This window comes from Leptodactylus fuscus, chromosome 1 (genome assembly GCF_031893055.1).
Source record: "Leptodactylus fuscus isolate aLepFus1 chromosome 1, aLepFus1.hap2, whole genome shotgun sequence".
Taxonomy (NCBI): domain Eukaryota; kingdom Metazoa; phylum Chordata; class Amphibia; order Anura; family Leptodactylidae; genus Leptodactylus; species Leptodactylus fuscus.
The window spans coordinates 204,228,801-204,247,228 of NC_134265.1; the positions used below are offsets into that span (position 1 = coordinate 204,228,801).

Genomic DNA, 18,428 nt, shown 5'->3' on the forward strand with positions numbered 1-18,428 from the left:
AACCAGGGAGGAGGTGGGTCAGACGGCACAAGCAATGGAGGGTCGTGAATAAAGGTGTGGGGGGGGGGGCTCGCAGGCCCTGGGGAATGTCAAGGGTACTCGACATAAAGTAATTTACCAGGTTTACAACGGTATGAGCTGTAGCTCATACAGTGTGTATATGTGTAGTAAAGTTTAACTTGACTTGAATGAGTCGATTTAGCACTGCATGTCTCAGTGTTGCTAACACATTAATAGTCAAGATAAACTCCGCTACACTGGTATATTGTGTGCTTGAAGGTCGCATCTGAATGTAAGAGACAAATACAGTAATGGCAACCGGCGGTACGAACACAGACAATATAAAAATTGCAAACTCTTTGTACCCTCCATCTTGCTATTTGGTCCTTGACATGTATAGTTTGACAAATGACAACATTGTACAATAGTAACAGTACATTTTGATGTTCTGTTGTCTGAATATACCACTCAGAAGACAATACATATGACAGGGTTATTGTTCCTCAGTATTTAATAGGCATTTAAGTATTCTTGTTACTGCTTAGACTGACTCTATTATAAACTTCTTTCTGTAGTTCACTGTTTCTTATTGTATTGTTTCTTTGGAAAATTAAAGAAGATCTCTCACGTTGTCAGGCACATGCGATGTAATACACCGTGTAAACCGATGAGCGGCAAAATAATGGAGGGGGTGTACATCTCGCCCAGACTACTCAGGTGGGCAAGATAAGAGAAAGTCCTGGAATGACTTGTTCTCAGCAGACAGCTTTTGTCTGCTGAGCATTTTGTTACATGCTCGGTATTGGGCTGGATTTTTTAAGAATGGCAGTGGGACCTGTCATTCCACGCCCCCTCCAGTCCACACATTGTGGATATTTCTGCAGGGTGTCAGCTGCTGTGGATTGTCCTCATCAGTGAGGTTTAAAAGGTCAGCTCCAGCAGCAAGACTTTGGACAGAGCTGGGCTGCAGGGCCAGCTGGAAGGTCACACTGTGGGAACTGTCTTGTACCATTAAATTTTGCTATTGAATCTGCTATCATAGGTGAGGTAACCTATTTATGTGTGTAGTTAGACTCTAGCTGGGCAGGCATTTTTTTTTTTTTTTTGTGGCTGCACTGTTTTCTTGTGGAGTTAAAAATAAAACTCTACCTGTTTGGACTAAAAATCTGGACTTGTGTGGCTATGCCACCCCACCTAGCAACCTCAGACCCTGACAACCGCTAGAAAGCTGACAGTGCGCTGAATTCAGCGCACTGTCGGCTTTCTCGTTCTGTGCCCCCGCTGAAGAGCTATCGGTGCTGTAACCGTAGCTCTTCAGTGTCAGAACGACGTTTCTGATAGTCAGGAACGCCCCTCCTCACGGCAGCGTCTATTGCTCTGTACTGTGAAAGGGGGCGTTCCTTACCGCCCAGCGATGATGCTGAGTGGTGAAGAATGCCCCCCAGTACTCATCTATGGAGTCCATATAATAGCTCCTCACACCCTGCCCCTTCCCTGCTCTGGGGTCCTAGGTAATTAGCTGAACGGATTGTCCTGCTGGCACTGAGTAAGTGACATCATTTGTCCTATTTCCCAGGTCCTTGGTTATAGCAATGCAGTGTAAACAATGGGAGGAATAAATTTACATACCAGGCAAACAAAGCAGAATTTCTAAAGCAATATATTTAGAAAAGGCTTCAATTTACATAAGCTACCAGTATATATAGGATCCTTGAGATGGGACAACCCCTTTAATGCTTGGTTATCGGTGCAAAAAAAGAAAAATTTCTTGGACTCGTCATATTCTGACACTCACAACTTTTAATTTGTTTTATATTTACATGTACAGGGATGCATAAGGCATTTTTTTTTTTGCAGGGCCAGATGTACTCTTTAGTTATAACGAGAGATGAGCGAACAGTGAAATATTCAATATTTGTTTCGAATAGCCCCTCAATATTCGAATATTCGAACGAATATCGAATCCCATTATAGTCTATGGGGAAAAAAGCTTTGTTTCAGGGGAAACCACTATTTGACTCAGGAGGGTCACCAAATCCACTATGATACCTCAGGAAATGATGACAACACCTCTGGAATGCAACTGGGACAGCAGGGGAAGCATGCCTGGGGGCATCTAACATGCCGAAGTCACTGTATTCCCATAGGAATGCATTGACCAGAGTTGAATGGCCGAATGCCATACAGTGTACAGCATTCGGCCAATCAACACTGGTTCTGCCGGAGGAGGCGGAGTCTAAGATTGGTCCACAGCAGTCTCCATTCTGGTACGATCTCAGTTCATAGCTCAACTCTGCTATACCTGAGATGTAGCAGAGCTGTGCACTGAACTCTGCTACATCTGAGATTTAGCAGATTTGTGCACTGAACTCTGCTACATCTGAGATGTAGTAGAGCTGTGCACTGAACTCTGCTACATCTGAGATGTAGCAGAGCTGTGCACTGAACTCTGCTACATCTCAGATTTAGCAGATCTGTGCGCTGAACTCTGCTACATCTGAGATCGGACCACAATGGAGACTGCTGTGGACCGATTTTAGACTCCGCCTCCTCACAGACAAGCCTCCGGCAGAACCAGCATTCATGGGCCAATGAGGTACACTGTATGGCATTTGGTCAATGCATTCCTATGAGAAAAAGGCAGCTCCAGCATAACGCAAGCTGCCAGGGATCCCGACTAGCATATAATGGGCTGCCACGAGATGTGCTTGCAGGTGAAGTTTGAAAGTGCCAGCCCGAGCTAAATGCGAGAGCAAGTTCAATGCAAACACATTGTGGCAGCGCACCATATGTTAGTCAGGATCGCTGGCAGCTTGCAGTATGTGGGAGCTGACTTTTTCCCATAGGAATGCATTGACCGTATGCTTGCATGTATCTCGGGCTGGCAAGGAAGGTATATAGAGCACCAAAGAGCTGTTTGAGTAAGATTCCTAGCTAACCCTGTCTAGTTCACAGTCTCATATGAACCGAATCTGAAATCCACTATTCGTATAAAGTGGAGGTCACCTGATTTAGCCAGCCAATTACTTTTTCCATTTTTTTTTTTTTTTTTTATGCCAACGTTTTCCTACTTCCTATCCCACCTCCTCTGCACAGTTATTGGTGCAAAAAAGCACCAGGGAAGGTGGGAGGGGATACAAATTTTTAGTGCGTTTACCGCGTGGTATTCGATTGGAATACCAATTCGATCGAATGCCGTTCGCTCATCTCTAGTTATAACATTTTGGGGAATGTCTATTGCTTTGATGACTTTTTATTTGTAATTTGTATGAAGTTGAAAATACTGCAATTTGGCTTGTTTTGTTTTTTGCCTCCCCCCACCCCATGGCTTTCACCGTATTTCTATAAGTTTGCCAGCTGATTGGTTTTTGGAGTCGACTTTGAGGAGATTAATGCCTGCAACCAGTGCCCGCAATACAGCTCTGGGTCTTTGCTTTATAATACAGTTGAGACTTGGCAGCTATGGTGGGCACTCAGCTCCTGAGCAGCTGCCATATTTAAATACCTGACATCTGCCGTACTAAGGTGAAAGTCAGGAATGGGTTCAGTTTTTTGCCATTTACTGTACAGCATAAGTAATATGTTATCTCTATTCTGTGGTTCAGTGCTGTTAGGATGATAGCTAATGTATGTTGTTTTACTGTTACAGAATAAAAACTTATTTTGCTTAAAAAAAATCAATGGTTTTTGCATCGCCATCCTAATAACATTTCTATTTATGAAGCTGATGGAGGGCTAATTTTTGAGGGTCAAGATGTACTTTTATTGGTTCCATTTTGGGATGTTTTTTTTTCCTCACTGTGCGGGATTCATCATATTGTATGGGTTGTACAGATGTGGTGATACAAGTTTTTAATCTATATTAATTTTAAAATGTTTCCATTCATCACACTAGTTATCTTAAACATAGAAGTCTATGGGGAGGGTAGATGAGTGGAGGAAGCTGCTGATCTTATACTACAAATTCTTGCTAGGATAGTCCACTATATCTTGTAAGGTAAGACTTTACTAAGAACAGAATCAGGCAATAAATCAAGCCAATAGTAGCCGCCTCCTCCTCCCTCTCCAGTCTCCATGGAATACTATGTGAGAGACTGAATATTGTTGCTTTTAAAAGAATAGTCTGAATTTAGGGAGTAAGGAGAAAAGCAACCTAATCAGTAGAGAACTGTTCCTTAAATAGAACCTTTCATGACTTGGGGCAGAGGCGGCTTTATATACCGCTGGGAAGCCGGAAGTGCGCTGAATTCAGCACACTGTTGGCTTTCACGATCTGTGCCCCAGGTGAAGAGCTATCGGTGCCGGCACCGTAGCTCTTCACTGTCAGAAGGGCGTTCCTGACAGTCAGTCAGGAATGCCCTTCCTCACAGTAGCACCTATAGCGCTGTACTGTGAGAGTGGTGAGGTGTGCTGTATTCTGACTATTGAACAAAAACCATCCTTGGGTCTGACCAGCTCCTGGATGTTTTAGAAACTTCCTTCCCTATTTTGGAATTCTGAAAATGACTGAATGTTTTTTGTTTGTTTTTTAAATAATCTGCTGCCTTGGCATTGTTCAGAGCAGATTACACAGTCTGGGTTTAGAGGCCACATCACCTGACACTAAATTTAATTGTATATCTAGAAATCTAACTGGTTTACTAATTCCTCCAAACATATCATAAGGGTTCTAGCTGTTGTGGTAAAGTGTACGGTAAGGTGGTGGATGGCGTGTATATCTCGCCTGGTTTCCTCAGCCAGGTGAGATAAAGGAAAGCCAGGGTAAGCATGTTCTAGCAGAGCATAGTCTGCTGGAACTCTTGTTCCGTATTATGGGCTGGCTTTTCTGGACTGGAGGGCAGGTTGGTAGTGGGAGCCTTCCAGTCCACACCCTTACTCCACCACGGGTTTTGCCCTGAGTCTGGGGCATCCACAGGTGAGCTTCCTTAGGGCTATTTTACTGGGGAAGGAAGCTCAGTTAGGAGTCTGATACACACAAGGAGTGTGTGAGGAAAACACTCCTGAGGAGAAACAGGTACCTTGTGGACTTGGATCTGCTTATATGGTGACTCAACCTGCTGTAGGTCAGAGAGGTAACCTACTGTATAGCTAGAGCCGGACAAGGCTTAGGTTTTGTTTGTTGTTTTTGTTTCTTTGCTGGCACAGTGTTTTATGCCGAATGCCCAAATAAAACACTGGACTTTGTTTATTCTACTACCTGTCTGCATGGTGTCATTGCCGTTCCCAACTGTGTGAGCTGAACCCCTTACAATTGGTGGAGGACGCGGGGTACAACGGCATAACCGAAGTCTGGACAACTGTGTGTGGCAGACATTAAAAGAGCCAGAAGTATATGTCCTGGGTGAAAGCTGCTGCAACTTTGCAAGGACAGTCCAATACCATGGAAGAGGTATTAAAGCAGCTGATACAGGTCCAGGTGCAACAACAACAGGCCCTGGCGCAGCAACAGGAAACAAACCGCCTGTTAATAGAGCAGATGGCTGCACTCCGAGAGTCTGGCACGACTCAAGCCCGACAAATGGAGGTAATCCTGCCGGAGACTGCCAAGGTAAAGAGGGCTGTACAGCAAGTGTTGCAGAAAATGACATCTTATGATGACGCCGAGGCCTACCTCACGGTGTTTGAGAGAGTGGCAGAGAGAGAGGGTCTGCCGAGTGCAGAGTGGGCAGATGTGATTGCGCCCTTCCTCTCCGGTGAACCCCAAAAGGCCTACTATGACCTCAGGGAGCAGGATGTCCGGGACTATACCAAACTAAAGTTTGAGATCCTTGCTCGCCTGGGTGTCACACCAGCAGTTCGCGCTAGGAGAGTGCACAGTTGGACCTACACCGTTGACAAACCCACCAGGTCCCAGATGTATGACCTAATCCATCTGGTACGCAAATGGCTGGAACCAGAGACCTGCACACCCGCCCAAATTGTGGAAAAGGTGGTCGTCGATCGCTTCTTCAGGGCGCTGCCAGCAGAGCTACAACGCTGGGTTGGACACGGGGACCCCAAGACTGCTGATCAACTGGTCAACCTGGTCGAAAGGTACATAGCGACCGAGGACTTCCTCCATGATGTTCCCACAGCACCAACTCCTCTCAGGACTGCCCGTCCCGTGACATCGGTGGGTAAGAAGGGTACAGTGGGAGGAGTGTGGAAAAGTGCAAGAGGGAACAGGGCTCTGGACCTCGGGAGAGGGCAAAAGACTGAACTTGAACCTAAGGGGCCCACAGGTCCTAGAAATGACTCCCTCTTGAAAAGGACTGGGTCCCTCCAGTGCTGGAGGTGTCATGAGTGGGGACATGTGGCCGCCAATTGCCCTCTTACTTCAGAGCTCATGGAGTGTGATGCTAATAGGCGGCAGTCGCTATTTGCTGTACCGGTGTGTGCAGCCATGCCAGGGACTGAGCCACATGCATGCATGTTAAGGGTTAATGACCGCTCGGCAACAGCCCTGCTGGACTCTGGTAGCTCAGTGACTTTGGTTAAAGCCAGCCTTGTGACTGGGGACTATATACCAGGCAAACAGGTGAAAGTGTTATGCATCCATGGGGATATTATAGCTTACCCTGTGGCCTCAGTTCAACTGGTAACTCCCTCTGGGACTGTGACCTATGAGGTCGGTGTGGTAAAACGGCTCATGTATGAGGTGATTTTGGGCCGTGATTTCCCATTGTTTTGGGAATTATGGAAGAAAGGTAACGCTCCTGCTGCCAGTGAAGTAACTCCAGCAGAATCTGTTCCTTTCTCTGACAATAATGGTTCATGTGCAGGGACCCCGGGAAATAGTAAAACTAATTTGGGGAAAAATGTGAATGAACCTGAGGCGTACAATGATGAATGGTTCCCCCTGCAAGTGTTAGCCGGGGAAGAAGAAGAAACTTCCCCACCAGGGCAGCAGGTGCTAGATTTAGGAGTGTCTCGGGGTAACTTTGGGACTGAGCAAGCAAGAGACCCCACTTTGAGTACTGCACGTGCCAATGTCACGGTAATAAATGGTGTACCACAGGATCCCGAAGCTGACCACAAATTTCCACACTTTTCTATGAATAGGGACCTGGTGTATCGAGTCACCAAGTGTAACAATGAAATTGTGGAACAGCTTTTGGTGCCAAAACTGTACCGTCGCATGGTGTTAGATATGGCTCATAATCATGTGTTGGGTGGTCATTTGGGGACTAGTAAAACACAAGAGAGAGTCCTCCAACGTTTTTTTTGGCCTGGGGTATATGAAGAAGTGAGGAGGTACTGTGAGTCTTGCCCCACGTGCCAGTTAAGTGCCCCCACACCCCACTACCGTAGCCCGTTGGTGCCACTTCCTATCATTGAGGTACCGTTTGAAAGAATTGCAATGGACCTGGTGGGGCCTCTAGTCAAATCCGCTAGGGGACATCAATACATTCTGGTTGTGTTAGACTATGCCACCAGGTACCCGGAGGCAGTTCTCTTAAGAAACATGGCCTCCAAAAATATAGCTCGGGAGTTGTTTTACATGTTCTCTCGCACAGGAATTCCCAAAGAAATGCTTACGGACCAGGGTACCCCCTTTATGTCAAACGTTATGAAAGAACTATGCAAATTGTTTAAAATCGCGCATATCCGTACATCAGTGTACCACCCACAAACTGATGGATTAGTGGAGAGGTTCAATAAAACCCTCAAACACATGTTGAAGAAGGTAGTGGAAAGGGATGACTGGGACTGTCTGTTACCGTATCTTATGTTCTCCATCAGGGAGGTACCCCAAGCATCTACAGGGTTTTCCCCCTTTGAGTTAGTTTATGGTCGGCATCCAAGGGGTTTGCTAGATATTGCCAAAGAGACCTGGGAGACTGAGGCCACCCCATATAAAAGTGTTGTTGAACATGTGGTCCAGATGCAGGACCGAATAGAGACGGTGATGCCCATTGTCAGAGAGCATATGCAACAAGCTCAGGAGGCCCAGAGCAGAATTTACAACAGGTCTGCCCGGGTGAGGACCTTTAATCCAGGGGACCGGGTCCTAGTTCTAGTTCCCACCATTGAGAGTAAGTTTCTGGCAAGGTGGCAGGGTCCCTATGAGATTGTAGAAAAGGTGAGTGAGGTGAATTATAAGGTGCATCAGCCAGGCAGGAGAAAACCCTTCCAGATTTACCACATAAACCTCATCAAGCCGTGGAAGGATAGAGAGGCTTCGGTAGCCACCCCAACTGTGGTTAAAGAAGGGTTACAGCCAATTCCCCCAGTAAGAATAGGAGAGGCCCTGTCAGGACACCAGAAACAGGAGGTAAAGGAGTTCCTACAGCGCAACAGGGGCAAGTTTTCTGACCTACCCGGCCGAACGCACCTGATAAAACATCATATTAAAACTGAGCCCCACACTAAAGTGAGCCTGAAGCCGTACAAAATACCAGAAGCCCGCAGAGTGGCGGTATCCTCTGAGGTCAAGCGCATGCTTGAACTGGGAGTCATTGAGGAGTCAAGCAGCGAATGGTCAAGCCCCATTGTACTAATCCCAAAGCCCAATGGGACATGGAGGTTCTGTAATGACTTCAGGAAATTAAATGAGGTTTCAAAATTTGATGCGTACCCCATGCCCCGAGTGGATGAACTGATTGAGAGGCTGGGGAGTGCCAGGTACATCACAACACTTGACCTTACAAAGGGTTATTGGCAGATACCATTATCTGATGCGGCAAAAGAAAAGACGGCATTCTCCACTCCTGAAGGCCTGTTCCAATATGTAGAGATGCCATTTGGGTTACATGGGGCCCCTGCTACATTTCAGAGGCTGATGGATCTGATCTTGAGACCACATCGTGATTATGATGCTGCCTACCTGGACGATGTGGTCATTTTTTCACCTGATTGGAAAAGTCACCTCTGTAAGGTACAGGCCGTCCTAGACTCCATCAGTGATGCAGGCCTGACCATAAACCCTGAAAAATGTGCAGTGGGTCTGGAGGAAGCAAAATACCTGGGCTACATTATTGGTAAGGGATTGGTTAAGCCCCAGATAAATAAAATTGAGGCGATACAGAATTGGCCTAGACCGCTAACGAAAAAACAGGTCAAGGCCTTCCTGGGCATTACCGGATACTACCGCTGGTTTGTGCCCAATTTTGCCTCCATTGCATCACCATTGACGGACTTAACAAAGGGCGGTAAGTCAGTCATGGTAAAATGGACCCCAGAGGCAGAAAAGGCTTTTCAGAGTCTAAAGTCTGCTCTGTGTGAACAGCCAGTGCTAATCTCCCCAGATTTCAGAAAACAGTTTCTGGTTCAGACTGATGCATCTGATACAGGGTTGGGAGCCGTCCTGTCACAGGTAGTAAATGGGGAGGAACACCCAGTGATGTACCTGAGTAGGAAACTGACCCCAGCAGAGAGAAATTATGCCATAGTGGAGAGAGAGTGTCTGGCCATCAAGTGGGCCCTAGAGTCCCTAAAATACTATCTGCTGGGTAGAAAGTTTGTGTTGGTGACAGATCACGCTCCACTTGCCTGGATGAAGCAAAATAAGGAGAGAAATGCCAGGGTGACCAGATGGTTTCTCTCTTTACAAAACTTCTGTTTCAACCTTGAACATAGACCAGGGAAATTGCAAGGAAATGCGGATGCATTGTCCAGGGTCTGCTGTCTCTTCAGTAAAAATGCCCAGACCTCTGGTCTGGAGAAGAGGGGGGGGGATATGTGGTAAAGTGTACGGTAAGGTGGTGGATGGCGTGTATATCTCGCCTGGTTTCCTCAGCCAGGTGAGATAAAGGAAAGCCAGGGTAAGCATGTTCTAGCAGAGCATAGTCTGCTGGAACTCTTGTTCCGTATTATGGGCTGGCTTTTCTGGACTGGAGGGCAGGTTGGTAGTGGGAGCCTTCCAGTCCACACCCTTACTCCACCACGGGTTTTGCCCTGAGTCTGGGGCATCCACAGGTGAGCTTCCTTAGGGCTATTTTACTGGGGAAGGAAGCTCAGTTAGGAGTCTGATACACACAAGGAGTGTGTGAGGAAAACACTCCTGAGGAGAAACAGGTACCTTGTGGACTTGGACCTGCTTATATGGTGACTCAACCTGCTGTAGGTCAGAGAGGTAACCTACTGTATAGCTAGAGCCGGACAAGGCTTAGGTTTTGTTTGTTGTTTTTGTTTCTTTACTGGCACAGTGTTTTATGCCGAATGCCCAAATAAAACACTGGACTTTGTTTATTCTACTACCTGTCTGCATGGTGTCATTGACGTTCCCAACTGTGTGAGCTGAACCCCTTACACTGTACATATTGCTACAATAATGGGCTTGAGAGGCCCCAATGTAATTCCCATGTACGCTTCAGGAAGCCTTCCTCCTTTTTACCAAGAGAATCCTTAAGGGAACTCTCATCCTCAAATGGGAATAAAAGGGCAGCCCGTAGCCACTTGCGTCTCCCCTCAATACCGAGCGGGTTGATGTCATGTCCTCCTGGCCCCCGTTCTGGGGCCTGGGCTTGGAAGCTTCTCAATTGCAGCCCTCAACCATCTTCAAAGAAGGAACTACCTGGAACTCCACCAAATCAGTGGTTCTATTGGTGCCTTGTTGAAAGCCTTCAGGACTGGCAATGGCCTGCCAGTCTTGCCTCTTCAGTTCTGCTCCTGCAGTGGTTAGACACCAGAAGTTGAAACTCTAGGCGCCCGGTAGCAGCGAGCAGCACTATCTGGAGTGAAGCCAACCCCACTCCCTCCTCGGAAACCCCAGCAGCTTTCATGCTGCCAACCCTCCAGCCAGATCTCCTGCAGCCCTGAAAGAGGAAGATGGTGGGGAGAGGGAGAGAAGCACAGCTCCGTATACTGGACTTGCTGGCATGTGCGCTACCACTTTCCTGGCAAAGGTAGCTCTGCAGTCAACATTCTTTAAAGGGATCTGTGAGAGGATCCCAATTAGGACCATCCCTCTACCGCTGCTCAGGCCAGGTAACTAATATCCTTTGGATTCTCCCAAAAGTACCCACGTAGGCCTTCCTATTCCAGTGCAAGGAAGCTACTGATAGGGAAGAAGCTCCACCTTCCTTTTATCCTGTAGCTTTCCTGTCCCTGGGGGTGGATTTTCTCTCTCTCTCTCTCTCTTTGGTGCTGTCATGGGAGAAGAGAAAGAGCTAGTTTACATATAGCCTTCCAAGGGCCATATCTTTTCGACAGATTTGAAAAACAAAAAACAATCTTCAGGGTTACAGCGACCATCAGATGAGGTATGTCATCTAGCATTTTGCAGTTGGTGACAGATCCTCTTTAACATTTGAAAATTATTTTAAGGTAGATTGTAGCTATAGCATCTGTATGCTGTGCAGTTGTAGTTCTGGAAATTCTATGTTTAGCCATTAGTCATGTACTTGTGACTGCCATAGAGTTTTTAGTGTACACTTGGGGGTAGATCGTATTAGTTTATCGAAATTTCAGTCTAAATTGCACCAGATTTTTAGAAGTGTCTAATGCTGTTTGAAAAATCTAGTGCATCTTTAAATTGCCTAGTCTAATTTCAAATTAGTTATTTTTGCCTACGTCCTGTAAAAAAAAAAAATCTGAATTTTGACACATTTTTTGGTACAAGGTTTCTAAGGTCAAACCGCAACCCCTTTTGCCTACCCACATCCCTTTCCTGATAATTCCTACCCACTTGTTGGATAAGATACAGAAATGTTTGGGTCTAAAATGCTCAAAAATTTGGTGTAAAGCATGTATGCCACATTTTTATTAGTTTAGCAATGATTGTACACAGTGGGGCAGATAAATAGTGATCTGCAATCATGACTATTAAGTATCTGTAGTAATAAATATGATCTAAGATATATATTACATTATATTATTTGTCTTCTTACAAGAAGGTTAGTCAGTGGCTTGTTGTTTTCTTTACTTTTAGCATGGCTGACAAGAACAGCAGCATGAAATGCACCTTCTCCGCTCCAGGCCATAGTACAACCCTTCTACAGGGACTGACAGAGCTACGCGGACAGGGACAGCTTCTTGATGTCATTCTTACTATAAACAATGAAGTATTCCAAGTTCACAAAGTGGTCTTAGCTGCCTGCAGTGACTACTTTCGGTAGGTTTTGAACATACATTATATTTTTTACTTAATTGCAGAACAGCAAAATGAAGAACCTCAATTTAAAGAGCACCTTTCACCACCTCCAACAACTCCAGCTACATTATTTAATACCTGCTGATTCTGGCATAGTTGGAATTTTTTTCTCTAGTCCCCATCATTTGCAAGCAATCAATGCTGTTATCTTTGGTGTCTGATGTGCTATTTAGGCTCTGTACTGTCAAGAAGGCAGTGTCAGGCAGGCACAGGAAAGGGCTGAGATTCTGAGCTCTGACACTGGCTGCCTCTGATTTATCTCTGAATCATACCCCCTGCCTGACACCGCCCTTCTGACATTACAGAGCTTAAATAGCACATCAGGCATCAAAATTATATGTGCTTTTTACTCCGGAATGGTGGGAGCTAGTGAAAAAATTCCAACTGCATTGGAATCAGTGGAGCGGTGCTATTACAGATGCTAAGAACTTGAATTGGTACAGGTGGTGAAAGGTCCTCTTTAAAGAGGAGCTGCATTAAAAATGTAACCTTAAGTACCTGGCGATTAACGATGGATAAGAAGAGTTGTTAGATGCACTGAACTATTCCCTTTGCTTCTAAGACCCACAAGAATGGTACTTCTAAAAATATCCGAACAGACTTGATAGATGCAAATCTCAAAAGTGAGATCATGCATTTATGGCATATCCTAACAGTATGAAGGTAGGACCAGTATAAATACATATGCAGCAAACTTACAGTCTTTTCATGTACCCTCTGTTCTGTAAAGTGCTGTGGAATATATTGACTCTATATAAAAGATATTATTAATTATTATTATTAATATTTGGTAGTGACTGGCAGTATCCTTTGGAGGTGGGGATCTCGGGCAACCTCTGGCATGCGGATATTACATTCCTTTGACTGACCTCTATAGTCTTCCTTATCACTTATATTGCAATATCCAATCCGGATACAGCACAGGTGAAATGACTGTTAAAGGACCCGCTGGCCACATGTACTCAAGCAGTGCTTCACTCTTTGAATAAAGAGAACCTGTTGATATTTACATTATGGCTTGTGTAGTTTGAGATACTTTGTGGTAAGTACTAGAGTGATAAAAGCAGATTCAAGTGTGAATATGAATCAAAAAGCCCCAGAAAACTGCTAAAACCCATATATTAATTTGTACAGCAGTATGGGCATATTGAGCAACTTTAAGCTGTATGCCCAAGATGTGTCTTTATGATGTCTTAATTTGTTGTGTTTTTTTTTTTTGTTTTCAAGGGCAATGTTTACAGGAGGAATGAGGGAAGCCAGTCAAGATGTAATTGAACTTAAAGGAGTATCTTCTAGAGGACTGCGACATATCATTGATTTTGCATACAGTGCAGAGGTTACTCTGGATCTTGATTGCATTCATGATGTCCTTGGAGCTGCAGTTTTTCTCCAAATGGTACCTGTTGTGGAGCTTTGTGAAGAGTTCTTGAAATCTGCAATGAGTGTGGAGACTTGTCTTAATATTGGGCAGATGGCTACAACTTTCAGTCTGGCTTCTCTGAAAGAATCAGTGGATTCATTCACTTTTAAACATTTTCTTAAAATCTCAGAGGAAGAAGATTTTCTTCATTTACCTTTAGAACGGCTAGTTTTCTTCCTCCAAAGCAATAAGTTAAAAAACTGCAGTGAAATAGATTTATTTCATGCTGCAATTCGTTGGCTTCAGTTTGACTATTCCCGACGAGCAAATGCTAGTCAAGTTCTCTGTCACATTCGCTTTCCATTGATGAAATCCTCGGAACTGGTGGACAGTGTTCAGATTGTGGATATCATGGTAGAAGATGTGTTATGTCGACAATTTCTTCTTGAGGCCTTCAACTACCAAATTCTTCCATTCCGCCAGCATGAGATGCAATCTTGTAGGACAGTTATTAGGTCAGATGAATGTTCACTTATAACATTTGGTGGAACACCTTATACTGATAATGATCGAACAGTAAGCAGTAAAGTATATTATTTGCCAGATATGAGTTCTCGTCAGTTCAAGGAGCTTGATGAAATGGAGGTTGGCTGTAGCCATGCTTGTGTTGCAGTACTAGACAATTTTGTCTATATCGTGGGAGGACAGCATTTGCAGTATCGAAGTGGCGAAGGAGCTGTAGAAGTTTGTTTTCGATATGATCCTCACTTAAATCAGTGGCTACGGATTCAATCTATGCAGGAAAGCAGAATTCAATTTCAACTGCATGTCTTGTATGGCATGCTATATGCAACTGGGGGAAGGAACAGATCAGGAAGTTTAGCATCTGTTGAAAGGTATTGTCCCAAGATGAATGAATGGACTTTTGTCTGCTCCTTAAAACGCAGAACTTGGGGTCATGCAGGTGCTACACTTGGAGCTAAACTGTACATTTCAGGAGGCTATGGAGTGTCTGTTGATGACAAAAAAGCATTACATTGTTATGACCCTTCATTAGACCAATGGGAATTTAAGACTCCAATGAATGAACCCAGAGTTCTTCATACTATGGTAGGAACTAAAAACAGAATTTATGCATTTGGGGGTAGAATGGATCATGTTGATCGATGTTTTGACGTTTTAGCAGTTGAGTATTATACTCCAGAGACTGACTTATGGACAACTGTGAGTCCAATGAGAGCTGGGCAATCTGAAGCAGGTTGCTGTGTTTTAGATCAGAAAATTTTTATTGTAGGGGGCTACAACTGGCATTTGAACAATGTCACTAGCATTGTGCAAGTGTACAATACAGAAACTGATGAATGGGAGAGGGACTTGCACTTCCCAGAATCCTTTGCAGGAATAGCTTGTGCATCAGTTATACTACCACAAGTAACAACTCAGAGCTAACCAAACCTAACACTTTCACAACATGAACTTGACCTAATCTTTGTATTCTTTCAGTTTGCATTGTATAGAGAGCAGAAAATGGAAGAAGGTTTCAATGACCCATTAAAGTTTTTGCAGTTCATAAACTCATATCATTCATATGTCTCTACACAGTAGTTCCAACTATGTGCATACATCAAATGTTGTACTTATTCTACACAATACTGTGACACTTAATAATTGTAATACTGCATATTTAGTAAAACAGTTAATGTTTACTTTTTTTCTGTAGGCGAATTTTCCACTTTTATTCCCCCCAAGCTGCCTCCCATTTATCTTCCTAAGACTACTTTGACACAGTCAGTATTTGACTAAAGTTATTAGCCAAAACCAGGAGTGGTTCCAAATGACACAAAAGGGTAAAAAAAAACACTTTTTCATTATACTTTTCTCTTTTAGGTTATGTTCTTGTTTTTGGCCTCCCAAAACTCCTGCAAAATACTAGCCAAATCCAAAAGTGTAAAAAGTGGCCACTTTTTTTATTTTTTCATTTTGTTATGATTTGTTGGATGCCATGTCTGATTATGACAATTTTTGCATAGTCAAGCTTCCCATTTTAGTGGATCTTGTAAGAAGGAACAAAAAAATGTGTTACAGGATGCTATTTTTTATCCTCTTTTGAAGAGGTTTCCTGTGGTTTGGAGTTTCTTTGCTTCAAATATTGTTAAAGCACAGCTAAACTTTTGATTTTCTGGCAGCATTTGTGTCATTTAATAAATTTTGTAATATACCGTATATACGCAAGTATTTTACCACAAAAAAACTGGGAAAACTTATTGACTCGAGTATAAGCCTAGGGGGGAACTGCAGCAGCTACTGGAAAATTTCAAAAATTAAAATGGTGGGAGTTTTTGGGTGCAGTAGTTGCTGGGTGATGGGAAAGGAGGGGGGGGGGTTTAGGTTGTCTGTCTACCCCTTCCCTGAGCTTGAAGACTGGTTTTTTTTTTTTTTTTTCCCTCACCATGGAATGCTCCTATTAACTCCTTCCCGACGGAACAGCAGCACTGCAGATACCCTATATTCAGTAGACACAGGGATACCTAATGTGTATGTGTTTCATAGTAATTCTCTACTTTTATATGTATTCTAGGGAAAGGAGGGACTTACAAATTTTTTAAAAAAATTTTTAAAGCTTCTTTTCTTCCCCCACTATTTTATGGGAGATTCTATACATTGATATTGTGGCTGGTCATAGACCCCCCCCCCCCCCCTAAAAAAATACTCACTGGTGGAGACAGCCGCTGGAGTCAGGGAGAGATGAATTGGTGCAGTCCTGGAGACAGCGCTGTTTCACAACTCACCTATTGGCAGCAGCACGGTCTCCAGGGCCGCCCCAAGTCATCTCTCCCTGACTTGAATATAAGCCGAAGGGGGCTTTTTCAGCACAAAAACTGTGCTAAAAATTCGGCTTAATACTCGTGTATATAGGGTAATTGTGATCAGCCTTACCCCTAGTCCCGCCACTCATCTTCAACTTGCTCAGCACGGCTCCTCCTCTGTTCACCGCCATCTTCACAATGAACATGGCGCAACTAGGGCACATAGTGAACCACGCCCCCCGCACGCTGATATGATCCCATCCAAGCGTGGGAGGAGCTTTTGGTTGCTTGTAATACCTATACTGGCCGGATAGAGCAGAAGTACCTTTAACTACAGGTACTCTTCTGCATTTTGGAAATAAAAGTGTACTAGGTTGATGTTGATGGGGGTTTGGGGTGCAGTAGGTTCTGGGAGAGGGGGGGTCGTTTTGGTTGTCTAACTACCCCTTCCCTGAGACTGGGGATTCCCCCCCCCTTGGAATTCAGCCTGACTACAGCCAGGCTGAACATAGGGTATCTGCAGTGCTCTATTCCATCAGGAAGGGGTTAATAAAAGCACTGCAGATACCCTATATTCAACTAGGCTGAATTCCAAGTGGGGGTGTGAAGGATCTCGCCTCGCCAAAGCCACTATGACCCAGCCTCTGGCCTACCTGACCTTGCCACGGGCAAAACTGTGATCACCTTCTTACCTTTACCGTCCGCTCTCACCCTGAGAGAGGGACCGGGTCTTATAGGATAATATGAGACGAGCTTTCTAAGTTTTATATTTATTAACCCAACAGGGTCGATACTAGACAACCGACATACTTAGAAATATATGCTAGTGGATACAAGCTTATATGGTTACAGAAAGGTATGTTACAGTGCAGTAAGATAAAAAGAATAAAAGATTAGAAACAGAATTATAATACCCAGTTGGGTCTCCGGAGTTCATGCAATGATGAGGTCAGCAAGGTGAGCAGCTCTCCCCCTCACCTTGTACCAGTATGACTATATACGGTCATAACTCTTTGAAAGTCTCTTATGGAGTCAGCTTATCTGATAAAAGGTAATAGCAAGGCTCTCAGTCCACTGATCCCAGACACCCCCTGCTAAGAATAACGAAGTTGGCACAATCATGACAATGCTGTGCCCAGGTTGAGACAAGGGGATGAGCCAAGCTACCTCCAGGGAGGAATTAGGCTTGGACAACTGGACACTATCTCTGGCATCTTGCTAATCAGGTCAAGTAAATTAACAGGGCAAAAGGGAAATATATCTGAGAAGGCAGTGAAAAAAAAAAACATAACTCTGGGCCATTCATCACAAGGGGAAAAAATCCCAGTCCTCAAGCTCAGGGAAGGGGCAGACAGACAAACAAAACTCCCAATCCCCAGAACCCAGCATCTCCTGCACCCAAAGGCCCGATTCACATGGGGCACGGGATGAAGTATTTTGGTCCTGATTTTGATGCAGGAAGTCGTGTCAGAAAAGGACCAAAATGCACCTGCCACGACTGTCGTGGCTTCCATCTCCGGCGTAGGCCCAAATGAATGGGTCTAGTCCGGAGGGTGGTGCCGCGAGGTGGACGCCGTGGCTAAATCAGCTGCGGAATCCGCCTGAAAAAAGTGTAGCTCGCTTCTTTTTTCCTTTAGTGGGAACAAACCGCTAGCGGAAAAAAGATAGTTAGCGGTCTGCATAGACCTCTATTGTGAGGGGACAGATTTTGAGGAGGATTCAGCACCAAAATCCACCCCCTCTTTCCCCGTGTGAACGAGCCCAAAAACTCCGGCCACTATCCCATCGGTGCCTGTGATCATACCCCTATGTTTCAAGACTCCTAGGGGATCTAATAAAATGCAAAAAAAAAACCAAAACAAATATATATAAAAAGTATTAAAAATTCACATCAACCTCCTTTCCCTAGAACACATATAAAAGTACGGTATTTAAATACTGTGAAACACATACACATTAGGTATCCCTGTCCAAAAATGCCCGCTCTACAAATCTATAAAACTATTTTTCCCATACAGTAAACGCTGTGGCAGGAAAAAAAGTCAAAAGTGCCAAACCGCTGTCTTTTCACTGCTTTGCCTCTGATAAAACTTTGAATAAAAAGTGAGCAAAGCAATAACAATTCCCCATAATGGTAAAACTGAAAAGTACACCTGGCCCCGCAAAAAAAATTGGCCCTATGCATCCC

At 44.4% G+C, this 18,428-nt stretch overlaps 1 protein-coding gene across 3 annotated transcripts in view; it reads left to right on the top strand.

The window, feature by feature from the left end:
• KLHL26 (kelch like family member 26) overlaps positions 1-15,550 on the top strand; it is a 38,172-nt gene extending 22,622 nt beyond the window's left edge. For 2 of the 3 annotated variants that reach the window (XM_075283362.1, XM_075283369.1), the window contains exons 2-3: positions 11,852-12,034; positions 13,301-15,550. In XM_075283362.1, coding sequence (XP_075139463.1) covers positions 11,852-12,034; positions 13,301-14,882 — 1,765 coding nt within the window. In that variant the 3' untranslated portion in view covers positions 14,883-15,550. The remainder of the gene's footprint in view (positions 1-11,851; positions 12,035-13,300) is intronic. The other variant, XM_075283376.1, reaches the window with a different exon arrangement.
• Positions 15,551-18,428: the final 2,878 nt, after the last annotated feature.